The sequence below is a fragment of the Neopelma chrysocephalum genome, unplaced genomic scaffold, assembly GCF_003984885.1.
Source record: "Neopelma chrysocephalum unplaced genomic scaffold, ASM398488v2 Primary Assembly neopelma1_45, whole genome shotgun sequence".
In the NCBI taxonomy this organism is placed as follows: domain Eukaryota; kingdom Metazoa; phylum Chordata; class Aves; order Passeriformes; family Pipridae; genus Neopelma; species Neopelma chrysocephalum.
The window spans coordinates 10,576,396-10,594,693 of NW_020897704.1; the positions used below are offsets into that span (position 1 = coordinate 10,576,396).

The 18,298-nt window shown below is 37.1% G+C and overlaps 1 protein-coding gene across 2 annotated transcripts in view; it reads left to right on the top strand.

Moving 5' to 3' along the window:
* NAMPT (nicotinamide phosphoribosyltransferase) overlaps nt 1–18,298 on the top strand; it is a 29,692-nt gene that overhangs the window by 5,802 nt on the left and 5,592 nt on the right. The window contains exons 2-9 of one of the 2 annotated variants that reach the window (XM_027679339.1): nt 4,942–5,098; nt 6,337–6,440; nt 8,914–9,042; nt 9,505–9,663; nt 10,006–10,142; nt 12,128–12,353; nt 13,531–13,650; nt 16,131–16,148. In XM_027679339.1, coding sequence (XP_027535140.1) covers nt 4,942–5,098; nt 6,337–6,440; nt 8,914–9,042; nt 9,505–9,663; nt 10,006–10,142; nt 12,128–12,353; nt 13,531–13,650; nt 16,131–16,148 — 1,050 coding nt within the window. The remainder of the gene's footprint in view (nt 1–4,941; nt 5,099–6,336; nt 6,441–8,913; nt 9,043–9,504; nt 9,664–10,005; nt 10,143–12,127; nt 12,354–13,530; nt 13,651–16,130; nt 16,149–18,298) is intronic. The other variant, XM_027679341.1, reaches the window with a different exon arrangement.

An 18,298-nucleotide genomic window follows, 5' to 3' on the forward strand; every position in this document is an offset into this window, starting at 1 on the left:
GGGCCTGGAGTCTCTCTAAGGTTTTTTTCTCTATGGTAATTTGAAGCTCCTATAATCAAAATAGTAAGATTGTACTTGACTCTTGAATTATTTTTTTTTTAAACTCACGAGTGTCTTGCACTTTACCTGCTGTTGTTGGATGCCCTTTCTCTGGAGTTTAATTAAAGATTGATTCTTCTGACATTTCCTCTTTTGTTCAAATAAGCTTATCATTTAACCATACTGGCTCTTGGTTTGGTTTTCATTTCCACTGCTGTGGTGTGTATTCCCTCTGTGGTTGCTTTGAAGGCTACAAAAGCATCCCTGTTGAATATAACTGCTAGTCACAGTTGTGGTGGTTTTTTTTTCTGAAGGGGGTCAGCACTGCCTTACAACTGCTGTTTGTTTATGTCTCATCCCAGTGAGGCATATCTGATAGAGCATTCCCTTTGCTCTTAAGTACTGGTTCATCTCGTTGTTTTCCATACAGGTTATTAGCAAACTTTGCTTTTAACTGCTCCATTGGCTAAGTCTCATAAAAGTTTAGGTAGAGCAGTCTTTCAAACCATGTCCTCTTTCCACAATGTTTGCAAATATTATGTAATAAGACAATTCATGGGATTCTTGGAGGTGCTTTGCAGAAGTCTCCTCGGTGTTAATACCAGCAGTACCACTGCACTAAAATCATCTAACTCAATAAGGTGTATAAGGGAGTGAGGATCCCCCAGGTATCTCTTCCAGAATTAAGGATTGTAGTACAGTGACCAACCCTGTGCCTCAGGCCCTAATTACATGCTGCAGACCTGCAGTGTCCTAGCCAAGTGCCCCAGCTACTTCCAGGCCATGCTGCCTCTGGCTGAGCTTCCACCTGTCCCTCTGACTCTTCATGGTTGTGGCTGTGTGGTGCCCTGGGTTCATTAACTGGGTTGTTCTGTACCCATTTTTGCACTAAAGATTTTTCAAAATAGCTCCGGCAAATTCAAAGACTGTCTTACTTGAACTGGTATTGTCTTATCACGTGTGAGTTACAGTACAGGCAAGATCCTACTAGGTAGATGTTTGGGGGTTTGTTTTCTTCACTGTAGAAAAGGCTTAGAAGCATCTTTCTGGTGGTTCATGTTAGCATCTGACCCAGGGGAGCACCAGGAATTAGCCACCGATGGAGATTTTTGGCCATGCCTGATTTCTCTACACATCACATCTGTTTTTCTCATGGTTTTAAATGGTTGAGTTGTATAGACTTAAATAACCTTTTAAAGCCATTTCATTGTAATATCTTGTCCAACAAAGCTTGTTGATGATAAGAATATTTATTTTTTATGCCTAAAGTTTTCTTATCAACTTATAAAAATGCAGCATTTACCTCAGTCATCCCTGTTTTGTGATGAATACCCATAATTCCTTTTTCTTAAAAATGAACTCTTAATGTTTGAGGTGGTTTTTTGGATGGCTGATCTAAATGCAATTTGTGCTTCATGCTTTTTCTTGAATGGCTACTTGATTTAGTTAAATAGATGTAGTCCTTGTGGAGGTATTCTTTGTTCAGAGTATACTTTTTTGGAATTATATTTAATAAGGAGCTATCACAACTGGAATAAAAGTGCTCTATTTCAGTCATAGTACATAATTTTGTAGGTAGTTGTTCCAATGCTGTTTGTCATATGTTTTGTAGACAAAACCTAAACCACAGCCTTTGAACTAAACATCAAAAGGCCTTTGAAGATATTTGGGAGGGTTGTTTTCTTATAAGGGTCTCTTAATCCCAGTAAGAGGCTTTTGTTTGGTTTTCTGTTTGATTTTTTTTTTTAATTCTTTTTTTATTTCCTGAAGAGAAGGGGTTTCCTATTGACTTTATGGTCACTCCTGCTTATCAAGAGCCTGTCTGTACAAGTCCTGCTTCTGCCATCCCCTAACTGAAAGCATAGATTTATCAATACTGTCTCAATCTGTAAGTCACATAAAATTTATTTTCAAATATTGTACATTGTCGCTGTTGTCCTTTCCACTCTTCTTTAGGATACAGAAAGATGGAAAGCTTCATCTGACAACAAGGAAAGATCAGGCATTTTTTGAAGCATAGTTTTCATTGTCCAAGTGCCTTGTAGTGTTGTGTTGGGGTTTTTTTTTGGTGGTGGTGGTTGGTTTGTTTTGTTTTCAGTGGCATTCTTTTAGTTTCCTGTGAACTGTTCCCACTTCCAGAGCTTGATCCTTTTTCAGGCTGTTTTTTACCATGAGGCATTTCAGTACATGCCAAACCTCCTGACTGCCACTGTGGTAGATGGGTATTATTTGCCCATGTCGTAGTAGTCCAGAAATGACAGCTAACACAATCTGCTGCTGTGACGTTGTGTGGTACTTTTAAGATTGTGTTTGTGCCTTGAAATACTAAGCAGTATTTAAAAGAGCTTTATAGGTAAAACTAGAAGCTCTGTGGAATCTCAAATGAAGCACATTTAAAATTACAGGTGTAAAGTTTGTTTAGGTGTAAATAGTGTAATTACCAGGGATGTGTATTTTTCACTGTTTAAATAGATTCTAATGTATGAGGAATATAATCGAATACTACACATGTGACTTGTAAAATTAGTTCATTATCTCCTTCAAGTACTGAAAGCAACTAAATCAATAAAATGACATTTCTGTTGTACACAAAATTTTCATGTAGGTTTGAATGTCTAGAAATAACTGTTTTCTGGACACTAGCTAGTATGTATTTTAAGTTAAGGTTTAGTCTCATGTCAGAAAAATTAGCTAAACCTGTGATTTAATGTTTGAGGAACTTGAGTGGGTTTTTTTGGGTTGAAACTGTTGTCAAGGTAGTCAGGAGGAGCTGTGTCCCCAGGTGTGCTACATAAAGGATAAATCTGTTTGCATTTCAGCCTGATTTCAGCTCTCAAGTTTTGTTTCGCAGCCAGTGTATGTGTGTGTGTGTTCATATACCCATTAGTTAGAAAGATGTGTCAAAGGGAACGTATTTTTGTCTGGTGCATAGTAAAGAAAGGGGGATAGGGATGTGTGTGTGTTTTCTTTTGTGTGGGGTTTTTTATTTTCCTTTAAATGTGATGGTATTATGCAGAGAGTTTTCTGTGAGCTGGCAGTTTGATGTACTTTCTTGGAAGTTCTGCACAGAACTAGGAAAGGACATGTTATAATTTGTAAAGCGAGACATTTATTAATAGCTGGAACTAAATCTAAAAGCCAGGTTTTGTCTTCGAGACTAACATTACTACTCCTAAGCATTCTGCTTTTGAGTGGCTGTGGAATTGTAACAGAATAGGTTTGTGCTCCAATAAACGCCTGTGGTGCAGTGCTTTGTTTGAAGTGAAGGCAGAAAACTTGCAATGACAAGCTTGGGTTTTATTTGATTGGCCTTGAAAACCTCATGCAAGTAAAGACAATAGAATGATCTGAAAACTGACCTTGTCGTTTTTTGAATATTTCCTTGCAGCATTGGAAACATAACCATAACAGCCTTGTGCTGGTGTAGGAGAACCAAAAAATTCAGTTGAGTTGTCTAGTTCATTGTTGAAACTGAGTGAAATACTAAATTTATATGACATTTGAGAGGAAAAGGAAAACTGAAGTTTTAAAATCTTTCAACGTACAGTTTCAGCAATACAGGTGTGGGAAACCTTCAAATATTTTATTTTGAGAATATCAGAGGTACATTTAAAAGATCAGGACAAGAAGGGAGAAGTGGTAAAACTATCCCTTTTCCAATTCCCTGTGATATTAGAAACAGAAATTTTTAAGGTTATTTGGAGTAAATAAAGCAAGAAACATAAAAGGAACTCATATTCTAACCTGTAAATATAGGGTTTTGAAAAAAAATTCAGAGATGACTTTCACAGCATTTTGAGTTTTGTTCTGATGTACGACTGTGCTGTACTGAGCCAATGGAGCAGCTTTTCCTTATGTAATGTATAGACTTGGTCACAGACTTTTCATCATAATTTAAGAAAACTCTTGATAGCTTCAACTCTGGGGATGCCTTACACTGATTTATGTATTCTGTAGTTTAAACATTGATTGTCATTGTGTATTCTTTTTGTTTAATGTGGAGTTATGGATTTTGCATGGAGCTTGCTTTTTACACATTAGGAGATAAAATTTTGCGGATTTAAGTTTAAATGTTTAGAGTGTACTTGTTTCAAATGCTACTATTACTCAAAGTAAATTTCTGGCTAGATTTAAAATCGAGAGGTAAGAAAAACTGTCATAGTTGAATCTAGAATAACATTGTGTGTTTGTATGACCAGTTTCCATGTAATACACACAGGCAGCAACTTTTCGTGCTTCCTTTACGTTGAATGTAAAGTGTTTCAAATTTGAAAAAGAAATCCGTCTAGCAAACCTTGGGTAGATTTTTAACAGCACTACTGACAACAACAGGTTTGTAACCAGGGTTTGAGAGACCCACTCTGCTCATGTTGAATGAGATGCTTGGGTAAAGGCTGTTGTCAATGCCTTCTTGAGTCTAGGTTTTATTTGAACTATGGGATTGTAGCCTTCAAAACTTCAAATACAAGGATATATTTGGTAGGGTCATGGAATTTTTTGCTTCCTGTAGCTATTAGGCTTGGCCAAAGTGTGGGAGAGCGAAAACTGACCTGGCACGTTGGTGTTCAGTGCTGCTTCTAAAATCCTAGCCTGTGTCTTTCCCAGTTAATCAAAGCAAGGTTATGAGGGGAGGGGAAAAGCTAACCATGAAGATTACTCTAGGGGGAAAAGACTTGATAAAGAAGTAAAGAATACCATATGGAAGACAGTCTTTTGAACTGAAAATTGAAGGAGTCTAAAACTGTGGAAATTTCCTAAATACTTTGGTGTAGAATGTGAAAGGATAAATAATAACAGTCCAGAAGAGCTGGGAGTTACTCTTAAGCTTTAATGTCCAAATATGATTTCTATTGTGCTTTATAGTGATGCTTTGAGGTCTTACGGAAGTTTTTCTTAATGTAGGTTACACACTACAAGCAATATCCACCTAACACAAGCAAAGTATATTCCTACTTTGAATGTCGTGAAAAGAAGACTGAAAATTCCAAACTAAGGAAGGTGAAATATGAAGAAACTGTTTTTTATGGTTTACAGTACATTCTGAATAAATATTTAAAAGGTAACTTTAAATTCCAGTAAAACTTTTCCTGTAAATAAATATCTTATTTTTTCTCAAACCTGTAGTCTCATAGTTAAAATAATTCCAGGTTATCTTGGTATACTATAAGTAGTGACATGCATAAGATCTTATTTATACGATTCTGCAAATAAATTGTCCACTCTCATAAAATGGTATTGCCTTTGTAATTCAGATACCTCTCTGCTCTCTTTATTTATGCCAATGGTTTATTAAAAATGAAGCGGTGTGCATGTCCCAACTTCAGAGGGCTAAATTGAAATAAATGGAAATAAAGCAAGACTATGCATGGATTCACAAGCAGATAGAAGATTCAATGGAAAACACATTTTGCATTTTGAACGTAAACTTCAGTGTGTATTTGCTGGTTTGTTTACTGTGCAAACCAATAATAGTTTTAATTTTCCTTACATTTTGGATGCCCCTTAGCTTAGATCATGGTATATATCAGCTACATGTGAAAATGGTTTTAACAGTGCTAGTTTTAAGAGTAACATCTGAAAATTCCTTGGAGCTGTTTGCTTTTTTGCATTATGTACAAGTATCACCTGTTCTGACCTGAATGCAGGTTGCCTTCTGCCAAGCTTTAGAAGGAAAACTTCAGTCATATGACTTACTTATCTTTATCTTGAGCTAATGAATATCTCTGCAATCCTGCCAAAGATTGAAATTCCATTATGATCAAAACACTTGATAATTTTATTTCTTTTGTCTTTAGCAATCTGAGGATTGTTCTCTAAGGTAGATGATTGGCCCTAGAGCAGTAGCAATGTTTATTCAAATCATGTGCTTTGTCTGTTGGCTCCTATCACAAAGTGGTCAGTCAAAGATTGGTTGTAACACCTCTCCATGGCGATTCTCCCTGGAGCAGTGTAGCTTAACCCTTGTGTCAACTTGCACTATCAAAACATTCCTCTGGGAAAAGCACTACCACCAAACCTCTTGACAGTGCTTTGACCATCATAAAAGAATAATAGTCTCAAATTGTTCTGAGTCACCTGCAAACTCCAAGTGTATTTTATCCTGTTGCTTTATTGAGCATCCTAATCCATATAATAAATTAAACTAAAATTTTGTTTAAACATACTGCATTTGACACATTCTTCATGTCTTTGTTGAAGGCAAAGTGACTTTGCTGTGCCTGAACCTTTTTGTTATTTAGTTTATCAATTGATGAACATTATAAGTTTCTAAGCTTTCATCTGTTTCTGAAACTACAGGTAAAGTGGTGACCAAAGAGAAAATCAAGGAAGCCAAAGAAGTATATAGGGAGCATTTTCAAGATGATGTCTTCAATGAAAAGGGATGGAACTATATTCTGGAGGTAAAAAAAATCATGAAATAGTTTGAGATCATCATGAAGGATTTCTGAATGAACTGTAGAAAAAATACAACAGTCTCTCCTTTTAATCTTGATAGTAAAGACTGGATAAATTTAGCTTTTCATGTTTTGTGTACGGGGAGTAGCAGCTGTCAAAGAATAATCATATAATTGTAATTCCTTAGAGAAAAGTAATTTTCATCCTTTCAGATGCCAAATATGGCTTTGCAGGTAATAAGGATTTATGGCTGCCGTCAGCCAGCTCATGTAAGTGGGGGCTTGTTGGCAAGTCTCCATGTGTAATATAGCACTTAGTGGTTGCTTGGATCATTTACATTGCTTTCTCTAACTAATCGTAACAATTTTTATTCTAATGCAGAAAACATTACAACTACTTGGGTGTATAAATAGCTCCAGTAAATACATGTTTTGTTCAATTGTTTCCTAAATTTTTCAGAGATATGAAAATTGAACTTTATTATGAAGTACAAGGCTTGAGCACTTCTCACACACAAAACCTTCCAGATTAAGTCTTTCCACAATTATCCTTTTTCCTTTTAGTTTAAAAAGGTGTCAGACTTCAACTAATTGCAAACATCTCTTCTCTGTAAAAGCAGCAGATTCAGACTAATAGCATTCATCAGAGCTGCTCTAATCTCTGCAGATTAATTAAATGCTAAGTTTCATTGCGGGTTCTGGTGAATGGATATTTTTAGCTTTTGAAAGCACATTTTTTAGTCCTTTGCATTTATTTTTTCCTGGATACCCTGTTTATATGTATTTTTATGATGGCATCTGTCTGTGATTATATCTGGATGTCATCTTGCCACTGGCGTGGACCATAGCTGTGCAAGAGAAGAGTGAATTTCAACTAAATGTTTCAAATGGCAACAAGGTAAATAAGCCCCCAGTTTTGTAAGAGGGACTTAGGGAGAGGTTTGCAGAGGACTTGCATCCATTTCAAATAACTACAAGTGTGAATTCAATTCATATTTGTGTTTAAGCTACATTATACATTGTGAACTGGTCTCATCTGTATTTAAAGTAAGCTTGATCCCTCCATGGATAAACTGAATTAATACACTTTTAATGCTGCATGTCTGTCCTCACTGAGTTTTAACATGGTTTAACTAAGTCCACTCAACTTTTGACTTAGTCAAAATAAGCCTTCCTGCATACTCCTTGTATACATTGTTTATTCCTTTGTCAGATTTTGTTATTAAAATCGTATGTATATGTATATATATGTAACTATAAGACCCAAATATAATTGTCACGTCTTGCTCTCAGATGCCAGTGGCTCTCACACTGGAAGTGTATGTACCCTTTGGGTCTTTGTATGCCCTTAAATGGACACAGAGACCCTGCTTCTGCTCACTGAATTCCAGTGTGTGTTCATATACCTGCACTGTTTGCTCTCTAGCTCAATTGCCTCAGATGTGTTGGGTAAAATGGAGGGTGCAGTGGCTGCATGAGTGAAGTGCCAAAATGAATCTGAAATGTGCATGTATCAGTTTGTACTGAGAGGAGATGAATGGGTAAATGTTAATCCAGGTATCTCCAAGTCTGACAACTAAACCCTGCATGATATAAACACAATATGCTTTAGGTTGTTACACTTTCGAATAGACTTTTAAACTCTAGTGTAGAAGAGATTTCTGATGTGTTTTGGGCACTGGAGAATACGTTTTGGTGCTACTTATGAATCTGTAGTTTCTCTGAATTGGTGCAATTTTTATTACCTTTAAAGAATATTTCATGAGAAGCTTTCTGTCAAAAAATATTGCCATCCAAAACATTATCAATATTGCCAGTTTAGCTCACAGAGCTCTTTCAGAAAGTTATAATTACTCTAATAGAGTTGCTGTTTGCAAGTTACTCTTTTTCCAAAGGCATATTTCATACAATGTTTAGTCCTTTGGGGATGACAGACTGACAAAAGAATGACACTTCAATATGAGATTCCGTGTTTAGTGAATAATTGAGATGAAAAATAGTCTTTAAAATAGTTATTACATGGATCCTGCTGTAATAAATTAACAAAGCACACATCTATAGTAAGCAAAACTAGAGACTTTTTGAAGGTCTAGATAATAACTACACTTTTTTAAACTTCTTGTGAAAGCACTGAAGAAAACTGAGTGGCAAATATATCTTGTTCTGTGGGTAGAACTATTTTATTTTTATAGAATGCTTAAGCCTTCCTGGCTCAGTTTGCACAAGGAATACAACTGATAACCATCATTTGTTTGATAAAGAGACTGGTTTTTAGGTTACAGGATTTTCCTCCTTTTTTCATAAAAGTGAATTTTCTCATTTATTTGGGCGGGTGGGTTTATTATTTTTAGGGTTGAAAGAAATGAAGAAGAAAAAAGCTTTATCAGTAAACTCAGAACTGACTTTTATTCATTGCAGTCAAATAAAAAAGAGAGGTAATCTTTCCTGTTGTCTAACAATATTATTGTTTCTTACACAGAAATATGATGGCCATCTTCCTATAGAAATAAAGGCTGTTCCTGAGGGCTCTGTAATTCCCAGAGGAAATGTTCTTTTCACAGTAGAAAACACAGATCCAGAGTGCTACTGGCTTACAAATTGGATTGAGGTCAGTTTTGGAAATTTAATATGTTTTTTCTAAGTAAATATTAATACACTTAAAGGCTGAATCCCTTATTGCTTTAAGGGAAATCTCTGGCAACTTTCATTTTCTGCCTTTAGTAAGCCTGGATTCTTTTTTGTAGTCCTCTTACACAGACTTTTTTTTGCCACCTGGCAGGAGATTGTAATAATTTTACAGGAAATTCACCAGTACTTTTATCCACAAAAAAGGAGGATGGGGGAACTGTGTGTCAGTAGTTTGGGAGTGATAACTCCTGAGAAGGTCAATACCTCAGCTAGCTTATAAAGGCTAATTGCTTAAGCCCCAAAGCAAACTGTTGGAGGAATCAGTACTTTCTGAACAGGGAATGAAAATAAATAGACCTTTTTGTGCCTGCTAAAATGCCAAGCGGGCATTGTTAAGTTCTAAGCAAACATACACCTAATATTACAATGGATTTTGTTTTAGACTATTCTTGTGCAGTCATGGTATCCAATCACAGTGGCTACAAACTCTAGAGAGCAGAAAAAGATTTTGGCCAAATATTTGCTAGAGACTTCTGGCAGCTTAGAAGGACTGGAGTATAAACTGCATGACTTCGGCTACAGAGGAGTTTCTTCACAAGAGGTAATACTACTTGTCTAATAATTTGAAAAATCTAATTGTTCTTAACTATAAAGGATTGTAGCAGGTATCTGTGTCCCTGTTCTGCACTGAAGTTGTGAATGCACAGAGCACTGTGGACTAGTTGTGGAGGGGGGAGATCTGGGGTGGGTAGGTATGTGTCTGGACTGTGAGCACTAGACTGGGAGAGCTTTTGCCTATGTCTTCCCTGTGTAAATGCAAGAAGAGAGTATTGGTGAAACAAGAACTAAGTCAGAGTTTTGCTGACTGCAAGCTAGTGCTAGGTGGTGACTGGATTTAGGTTCCTGTATTTGACGTGGAAACTGAAAGTTGCATCTTTTTCAGACTGCAGGCATAGGAGCTTCAGCTCATTTGGTGAACTTCAAAGGAACAGACACTGTAGCAGGAATTGCATTAATTAAAAAGTACTATGGTACAAAAGATCCAGTTCCAGGATATTCTGTTCCAGCTGCTGAACACAGGTAAGGTACTAAGCTAAGCCTTTCTAAAAACTGCTTAACAGAATGTAATTTTTTTCTTATCCATCTTTGCATCCAGAAATATACCATACAGTATTAGCCATGATTGATCCAGCTGTAGAGGCTGCAGTTGAGTACTGATGCCTCTGTATGTTCCAGGCATGATTGGTCTTAACTAGAAATGTGTTTTAAATGTTTTTAACCATAACCTTCTTATCAGGTCTAAGTAAATTTGGATTATTCTTTTTAGAATAGACTTGAAGGCTTATATTTTGTAGATATTGAGGATTCACATTATGAACTTTAAGTTTGGTTTTAAACATAAAATCATAAATTGAAAAATCATGTAAGTTGCAATTCTGAACTCTCACAGATCATGTTCTCTCTCCAGAAGTAGTTGCTCTTAAGCTTCCCATCAGCATAACCAGTTCAGCCAATGGTAAATCCTTGATCTTTCACTAAGAATTGTGAATGAGTTTTTAATAAGGAACTGATCTCAGATGTTTGAGATGGAGAGCTCTTATTTTTTTTGTATCCAAATGCTGTACAAGGTTAGGATTGAGTGCAAATCCTTGGTTTTCAGTTGCAAATCTACACATTGAAATGAGCAGAATATAGAAGAAGGTTGTGTTTTTCATATTGAGCACAAAAGCCAGTTTAATAGCATTCACTTAGGATTGCAGGACAGATAATAGAAAGGCTTACATGAATAGTCCCTGTAGGGTGGTGATCACCTTTAAAGGAGCACTGCTTCACAGAACTTTCTGTACCATTGCTGTAGTGCTGTTCTAGAACTCCTGCTTGATCAGTAGAAGTGACAAATTTTGTCTGAAATTTCTTCTCTTAGCTTAGCTTAATACTACAGATAAATTCAAAAAATAATGGCCCAAGCAATTATAAAATTTTTTGTAATGAAAGCAAACACATGGAGTCAAGAGATCAAATGTCTTTTTTACAGCATATTGAAGTAGTGACATTAGAGCAGACAGCTTAAACTGCCCTGCATAAAGTTTGCATTGCCACGTGCAGACTGCAGTCGCCCTTTCCAAGTTAATACACAAAAAGGGTCTCATACAAGAGACCTAAATTTTTTCAGAATTGTTATACTATTCCACAATCTCCAATGTGAGGTGGTGGTGTGAGTGTGGTGCTTTCCTCTGGCATGGCAGCAGGGCTGTTCCTGGAACTGCCTCAACCTCTGTGAAGCCAAGTTTGTTTTGTCTCCTCACTACCGTGATCTTAGGCTTGTCCACACAGTAGTTAATGATGGAATTTTAAAGTAAAAGTTCAATGCCACTGACTCTTATGCTGTGCTTGAGAGTGCTTTTGGGTCTTTGTGCGCAGGTTACTAAAGTCAGTTATGTCAGCTGGTCTGAGACAGCACGTACAGAACAGCTACTGCAGATCAACTGGCATTCAGTAACTTATTACTGTTCTCAGCAACTCTGGTTTATGTGCTTGTCTGTACCCTTGTACCAAGGGTAATGGCCTGAGGTTCCTCTGGAAGAATGTTTATATGAGTGAGAATAATGGTTTTATATCACTATTAAAAAAGAAAATAAATTCTGTTTTCTTCTTAGGATTTTTCTAACATATGGTGCTTCATTCTCAACTTCCCATTTTGTAGTGTGAAGTTGCCAGAGCAGATGTTCTGTTCTTGCATCTGTAGTTCCCTAACTGTCTGAATTTCAGACTTAAAAGAGAAACTCTCTCACAAATGTTCATAAAAGAAAAAAATCACATTTACATGTGAAAGAAATTTCATGTGCCAAGTGTTTGTCTGAAGTGCCAAAGATAAATTCAGGGTGCTGTTTATTTAGTATATAGGCTTATATCCATGCAACACAGAGCTGATAAGCACATAGTTTATGCTGTCTTGTAATCACATTGCTTATCATTATCTTGAACTGTTGGTGGTAGGAAATACAGAATGTATGATTTTATGTACAAGTGCCACTCTAATATGAATTTTTCAATTGCCTTTGCAGTACCATAACAGCCTGGGGGAAAGATCATGAAAAAGATGCTTTTGAACACATAGTAACACAGTTTTCTTCAGTGCCTGTATCTGTGGTTAGTGACAGCTACGACATTTACAATGCCTGTGAAAAAATATGGGGTGATGACCTAAGGCATATAATTGAAGCCCGAAGTCCAGAGGCACCGCTTATTATTAGACCAGATTCTGGGAATCCCCTTGACACTGTTTTAAAGGTAATCCTTTCTTGAAGTCATTTGTATACAAGATTGGGAGGGCAGTTATTTGTTTTGTAATGACTGGCTAGCAAACATAGAAACATAATACTGCAACTTGATATGCATCGTATATATTTGATGCTGGCTAATTTGGACTTATGAAAAATGTAAATGTTTAGTTCACCTCAGAGTAGATATAGAAACTCTTCTGCAGTCTAAATAGTTTAGTATTTTTCATCAAACCCATTCTTGCATAATACATTTGTGCATTGTTACCAGTTTTGCTGAGGTAGTGATGCTAGAATGCTTCTATAAAGAAAAATTTTCATCACTTAATAATAAATACAATAGGGAACATTTGAATATTAATAAATGCAGGTCAGTAGAACTTCTTACCACCAAGTTTAGATATCTTGGCATCCTGTATTAAATCACTGGCTTGTGCTACAAATACAGGTTTAGTGCTCTTCTCCCTTTTCTAAGATGTGCACTTAAGTCAGTGGCACACAACCTCCAAGCTGAAAAACGCTTCTTGCCTCATTGCTCTTTAGAGAGCATAATGATTGTTGCAGTTTCGTAATAAAAGCTGTTGATACCTCTGAATTTGAGTAGCTGTCAGCACTGTCCTAATAAGAAAGTAGGGGCAATTTTAGGCACATTGGTACTCTATCAAATTGGATCTATACAGCTTTAATGCTTTTTTTTTTTCCTTTGGGACAAGTGATGTGTCACAAATAGGAACTGTGAATGACCTTTATCAGAGCTGATAAGAAAAGCTCCTAACTGAAGTGTTTCATTTTAAGTATTCATGGCTTACAAAATCACAGAAAACTGAAAGCCTCATCAGTTGTCTTAAGGGAGGTCAAAAGAAGAGCAGAATCTTCAGTTGACACATTTAATAACAAAAATTCACAGCAAGCAAAGGGAGAAAGGAGGGAAGCATGGTTCTGATTAGCTTTTGGGTACAAGTTCACGAAGACCATATGGTCTGTGACTGCTTTAAGGGCTCCCACCACAATGGCTGGCATGTTTTTTAATTGTGTGGGTAGATTTAGAGCATGATTATATGGGTATATTTATGCATTTATTTTATTGTTTTGGAGAGAGAATGATTCAAGTGTGGAAATTGTATTTCTTTATTGGAATGGCAGATTTTTATTTTCATTTTGAACTGTCTCCTTTCTCTTTTCAATAGGTCTTGGAGATCTTGGGGAAGAAGTTCCCCATTACAGAAAATTCAAAAGGCTACAAGTTGTTGCCACCATATCTCAGAGTTATTCAAGGGGATGGTGTGGATATCAACACGTTGCAAGAGGTAGGAGATCCTCTTCATGTGTCAGGGTGACACTGGCAACGTGGATATTTAATCTGGACTCTGTTACTAGTCAGATGTTGCAGCAGAGACTGCTGACCCCATCCCTGCCCTTCATTTCAGACACTGGCAGCGATATCATAATGTGTAAAGCAAATTCATTAAAACTCCACAGGAAATTATTAGGATGCATAAAAAAATCCCTAAAAGGAATTTTCTAATCCCCCTGTTGTAACCCTTCTCTTTCCACTGTTTCTCCTTTTGTTTGCTTTCATCATGCTTGTCAAGTCTAATTGAGATCAAAATCTGGCTGTGTTTGGTCCTTTCATTGATGTCTAAGGCACACTGTCCATGATCACTGTGCTACAGCAATAGTAATTAACTGGTTTGGCTCATTAGTTATGTACCATCTGAAGTGTGTTTGCTCTCAAATATTGAAGGTGTAGTTTTGAAGGAGACTTTTTAAAACCAAGGGTAAGGAAAGCGAGTTCATTGATTTGGGAACTAGTGGAATAAGGATCACTGAAAAGCCAAAAAATATGTGTAACAGATTAGACTGTAGTCTGAGTCAAAATTGCAATTTCACCAAGACAAAAATTGATTATTTAGGAGATGCTGTGTGCTTGAAACTAGTCATAAATTCTCCACTATTGAGTAGATATAGATATTAGGTAATACAATATGGTTACAAGGTGCAGACTTCAGTGACTACAGATGACAAAGGGCATGTAGAAGGAGAGGACTTGACTTTATCAGGTTCTTCCTTGATCATTCTTCTCCAGCTGTATTAGAGTTCAAAAACAGAAATAAGTTGGATAAATTTAAGATTAATTTTACTTGAATTTATTGATGCTTGTCCTAGCTTTCTAGACTGACACGTCCTTAAGTTCTTCTTAACAAAGCTCACTTTTACTGGTCCTCAAAATTAAGAGTAAGAGAGGTACCAGGTTTGTTTTTTAGTTAGTCTGAAACTATTTGTGTATCTAGCATGGGCACATAATGTGAACCTCAATGACAGAACTCAGAGATGTCACTTGGATTCTTAGAGAACAGTTAATACTGAGATTGTAACCTGATATGCCAACAGCACTACAGTTTTCTTCTGCCTCCAACACCCTTTAAAGTAAATTTTATTTTACTTTCTTTTTTCATCCCATGTGGCTTTTTGAGAACATGCAACTATGCTAGTGTGCTTGACAGAACACAAGCATGAGAGGTTAATAGCTGGAAAGAAAGTCTTATCATTAGATAGCAGGGGAAGACACTCTCTTTGTTGAAAAAAACCGAAACACAAAACAAAAACCACACAAAAGAAAACTTGTTCTCAACAATGGTTTAACAGGACTGATGCTGGTGCTAGACAAAGTATGTTGTGGTTGTGATGTTCATGAGTTGTCACAGGAAAGAAACTGGACTATTCTTTCTTGTAAGGAACTCTGGTGACTTTCTGTAGATTATACTGGACAAAATTCAAGGATGCTCATATAGCATTGATTCTAGTCAAAATATTAAAACTAGTATTTAAAATATTTGCATTAGAGTGACAAATACTCTGCTTTCCATGTTCTAAATAGAGTAAGAAAATAATTGCAACAGCTTTTGGGGGAGGATAAGAGACACGATGAGCAATTTTTTATTCAGGTGATCTGCCTGTTTACATATTTTCCTCATCAAGCTGCACCTGATTATGAGAAGTCTACCTGTAACGTGTTGTAGAAGAGAGTAGAAGATCCAGTTCCACAAGACATACAGAGCAGACATAACTACCTGCTGCCTGATGGCACCTTCTCATCTCTTCCTGACTGTAATCTTGTTGTGCCTCAGGGCAGCTTTTGGTCATTGAACCACTGGTCATTAAAGTAATTTAGACCACACGTGTAGCAGCAAACTGACTCAGCCAAAAGTGACCACTTTTGTGGGTTAGTGGACTAAATTATCCCAAAAAGGGGGCCTAGTACTTGCCAGCACTATACAGGAGAAAATAAACTGTTGTTTTGAGCTGGAAGAAACAGGCAGGCAGGAAGGGAGACACTTCTCATTTGACAGCAGCAACTTATGTTGGAGCAAAATGACCATGATCTTGCAACCTAATTTTAGTTGTGTTTACATTTCATGGGTCTCTTCATCCTCTTGTGTCAGCAAAACCAAGGTTACCATGCTGACTTTCAGAAGAATGGGTAATTATTTACCATTTAAAAAGACAAAACAACAAACAAAACAAACAGAAACAAACCCCCCAAAACAACCCACAACCCACCAAAACCAAATCAGCCCTGAAGTATAATTCATTCTTTTCCGAAAGGAGTTTACATAAACAAAATTAATGTCTTGTTGTGGCCATCTTTTTTCCCCTCCCCCTTATAACCCATGCAAGTCGTTATTCTAATTACTCCACATCGGTGTTAGATTCTATCCGAAGTATGAAACAATATAGAAAACAACTCAGAGTATAAACTGGATTTTAAAATTCTTTGTTTTAATAGGGGATGCTGGTAGAACAGGTAAGGAAACTTTTCTGACTTTCTTTGCATTTTCACTTTTTAAAATCATTCCAATCTGCTAACCCCACAATATACTACACTTTCAAAGGATTTTCTTTGAACATTCAATTTCCAGATATCTTTAAATTTTTATACAAACAAAATCCTCTAATCTGGAGTCACAGTTGATGTATTAATCATGCTCATAACGGTCAGAGGAAGCTGGTCAAAACCTTGACACCTGAATTGTTCTCCCTATATAGGTTTGAAACTGTGAGACACGAAATTCCTCTGTATTATTTCTCCCTTTGGGCGAGGCTCCAATTGTTTCAAATCTCCTCCTTCTTTCCTATTACTGCTGCTGTTTCCCATCTCTTCCCCGTACCTAAGGAAGCTGTTACCTGGGCCTTTGCTGTGGGTCACTAGAGCTGTCTTTCCGCTTAGTAGTTTTTCTCTTGACCCCTCACCAGACAAAGATCAGTCTGAGTAAGGAAATGCCCTTGAGAGAGGAAAGTGAGAAGCCAGATCTTCACCCAGGGTAAGCGAGGATTTGTGCCTGTAGCATGAGATGAACAAACCATCTGTAAATGAGAGCAGGAACACAACTTGAAAGGGGATTCACATTTCTTCTCATGCAGGCAAGAAGGTTAAGCTGCCATGGCCCAGCTATGCTGTACTTGCATTAACATCTGTTAACCTGCAAGTTAACCTGCAGTGGACATGAAGTCTAAGCATCACGTGCCTTGGTGTAGGATGTTATTTATGTAGGTAGTTCGTGCTACCTCTTGCAGGCATGTTCAGGCAAGTTCAGTGTCAGACCTGAGCTGTATAACTGCATAATGAAAGGAGCAGAAGACATTGGCTCAAGTTTGGCCAGCAGTTCACATGGCTTCAGGCTTGGTCAGTGTCTGGACAGAACTTGTTCAGAGTCCAGGTGGAGTTTACCTACATTTGCCTCTTCAAAAGACAGCGTAGATAAGAAAAATCCATATCCAGGCTCAGTCAAGTCTTGTTTCTTACAGTACTATTGGGCATTGTGCTTAAGTAGAGGGTATACAAAATCCCTTTTACCATTCCTTTGTCATCTTCAGTTACTTAGGAGATGCTAAAAGGAGTAATTTAATTAATTTTAGTCCTTTATCTTCCCTGAGTACTCTTTTAACTGCTTCCAGGAGAACCTAATCACTTGAAAACCGAATTTCCTTTTGCACGTGGTTACTGAAAGGTTATGATGTCTACTGCTAAAATCCATAGGATTGTCAATGGGGCATTTGTTCAGGATACAAAGCTTCCAAAGGTTTCTCTTAATTGGAAGTCATGGTGGTAGAGCTTGAGATTCATTTTGCTTGACTTCTCAAGTGAGGCCGAGTAAACTAGTACCATTGGAATGATGGAAACTCACTGATAAGATCTCGACTGGGGAGAAATATCTGGTAAAAACATAGTGAGAAGATGTTCAGGGCGTGCCCTCAAAAGGTTATGACTGTTGTCCACCTCTCCTGTTGATTGGCCTCTGCCAGGCATTCAGTCTGAGAGTAACTGTGAAGACAGTCTACATGTGACTTAGTGGATAAACAAAATACTAGTATGCTCTTTTGTTTACACTACCAGTTTGCCATGGTCTGAAGTTGGAATTGCCTTTTTTTTTTTTTTATGGTCCTTAGCTGTCCCTTAAAAAAAAGGCAGCTTGACATCAGTAGCTTGTGAAACAGTCCTGTTCAGTGTTACTCTGGCATTTCTTCTTGCTGCAGGAGGCTGAGACTGCACAAAATATTACCAGATTTCTAATGATGCTGCTTTTTGAAACTCTGCACTGTTCCCTATAGATTATGTCCTTCCATTCTGTTTCTCACCTTCCTTTTTTCTGGATAGATGGTATATTGCTATCTCACCCACTCTGGTTTTCTCACCTGCTTTTGTTAGTGTGTTATGAGAAGAGAGTGTTTGAACTCTATATTGGGGCTATAACCATAATTTCAGGCTGCCATAAAGGTAATAGATCAGGGAAATAAATCTTGGCCATTTATGGGCATGACTAAGCAAGCACCCATTACTCCAGGCTAGAGGATGTCACGTTTGTCTGGATAGAATGAGGGTAAGGGGAAATGATACAGTAATTTTTACCTTAACTATTGTTTGCAATGCAGTTCACATTGATCTGTACCTGCCTG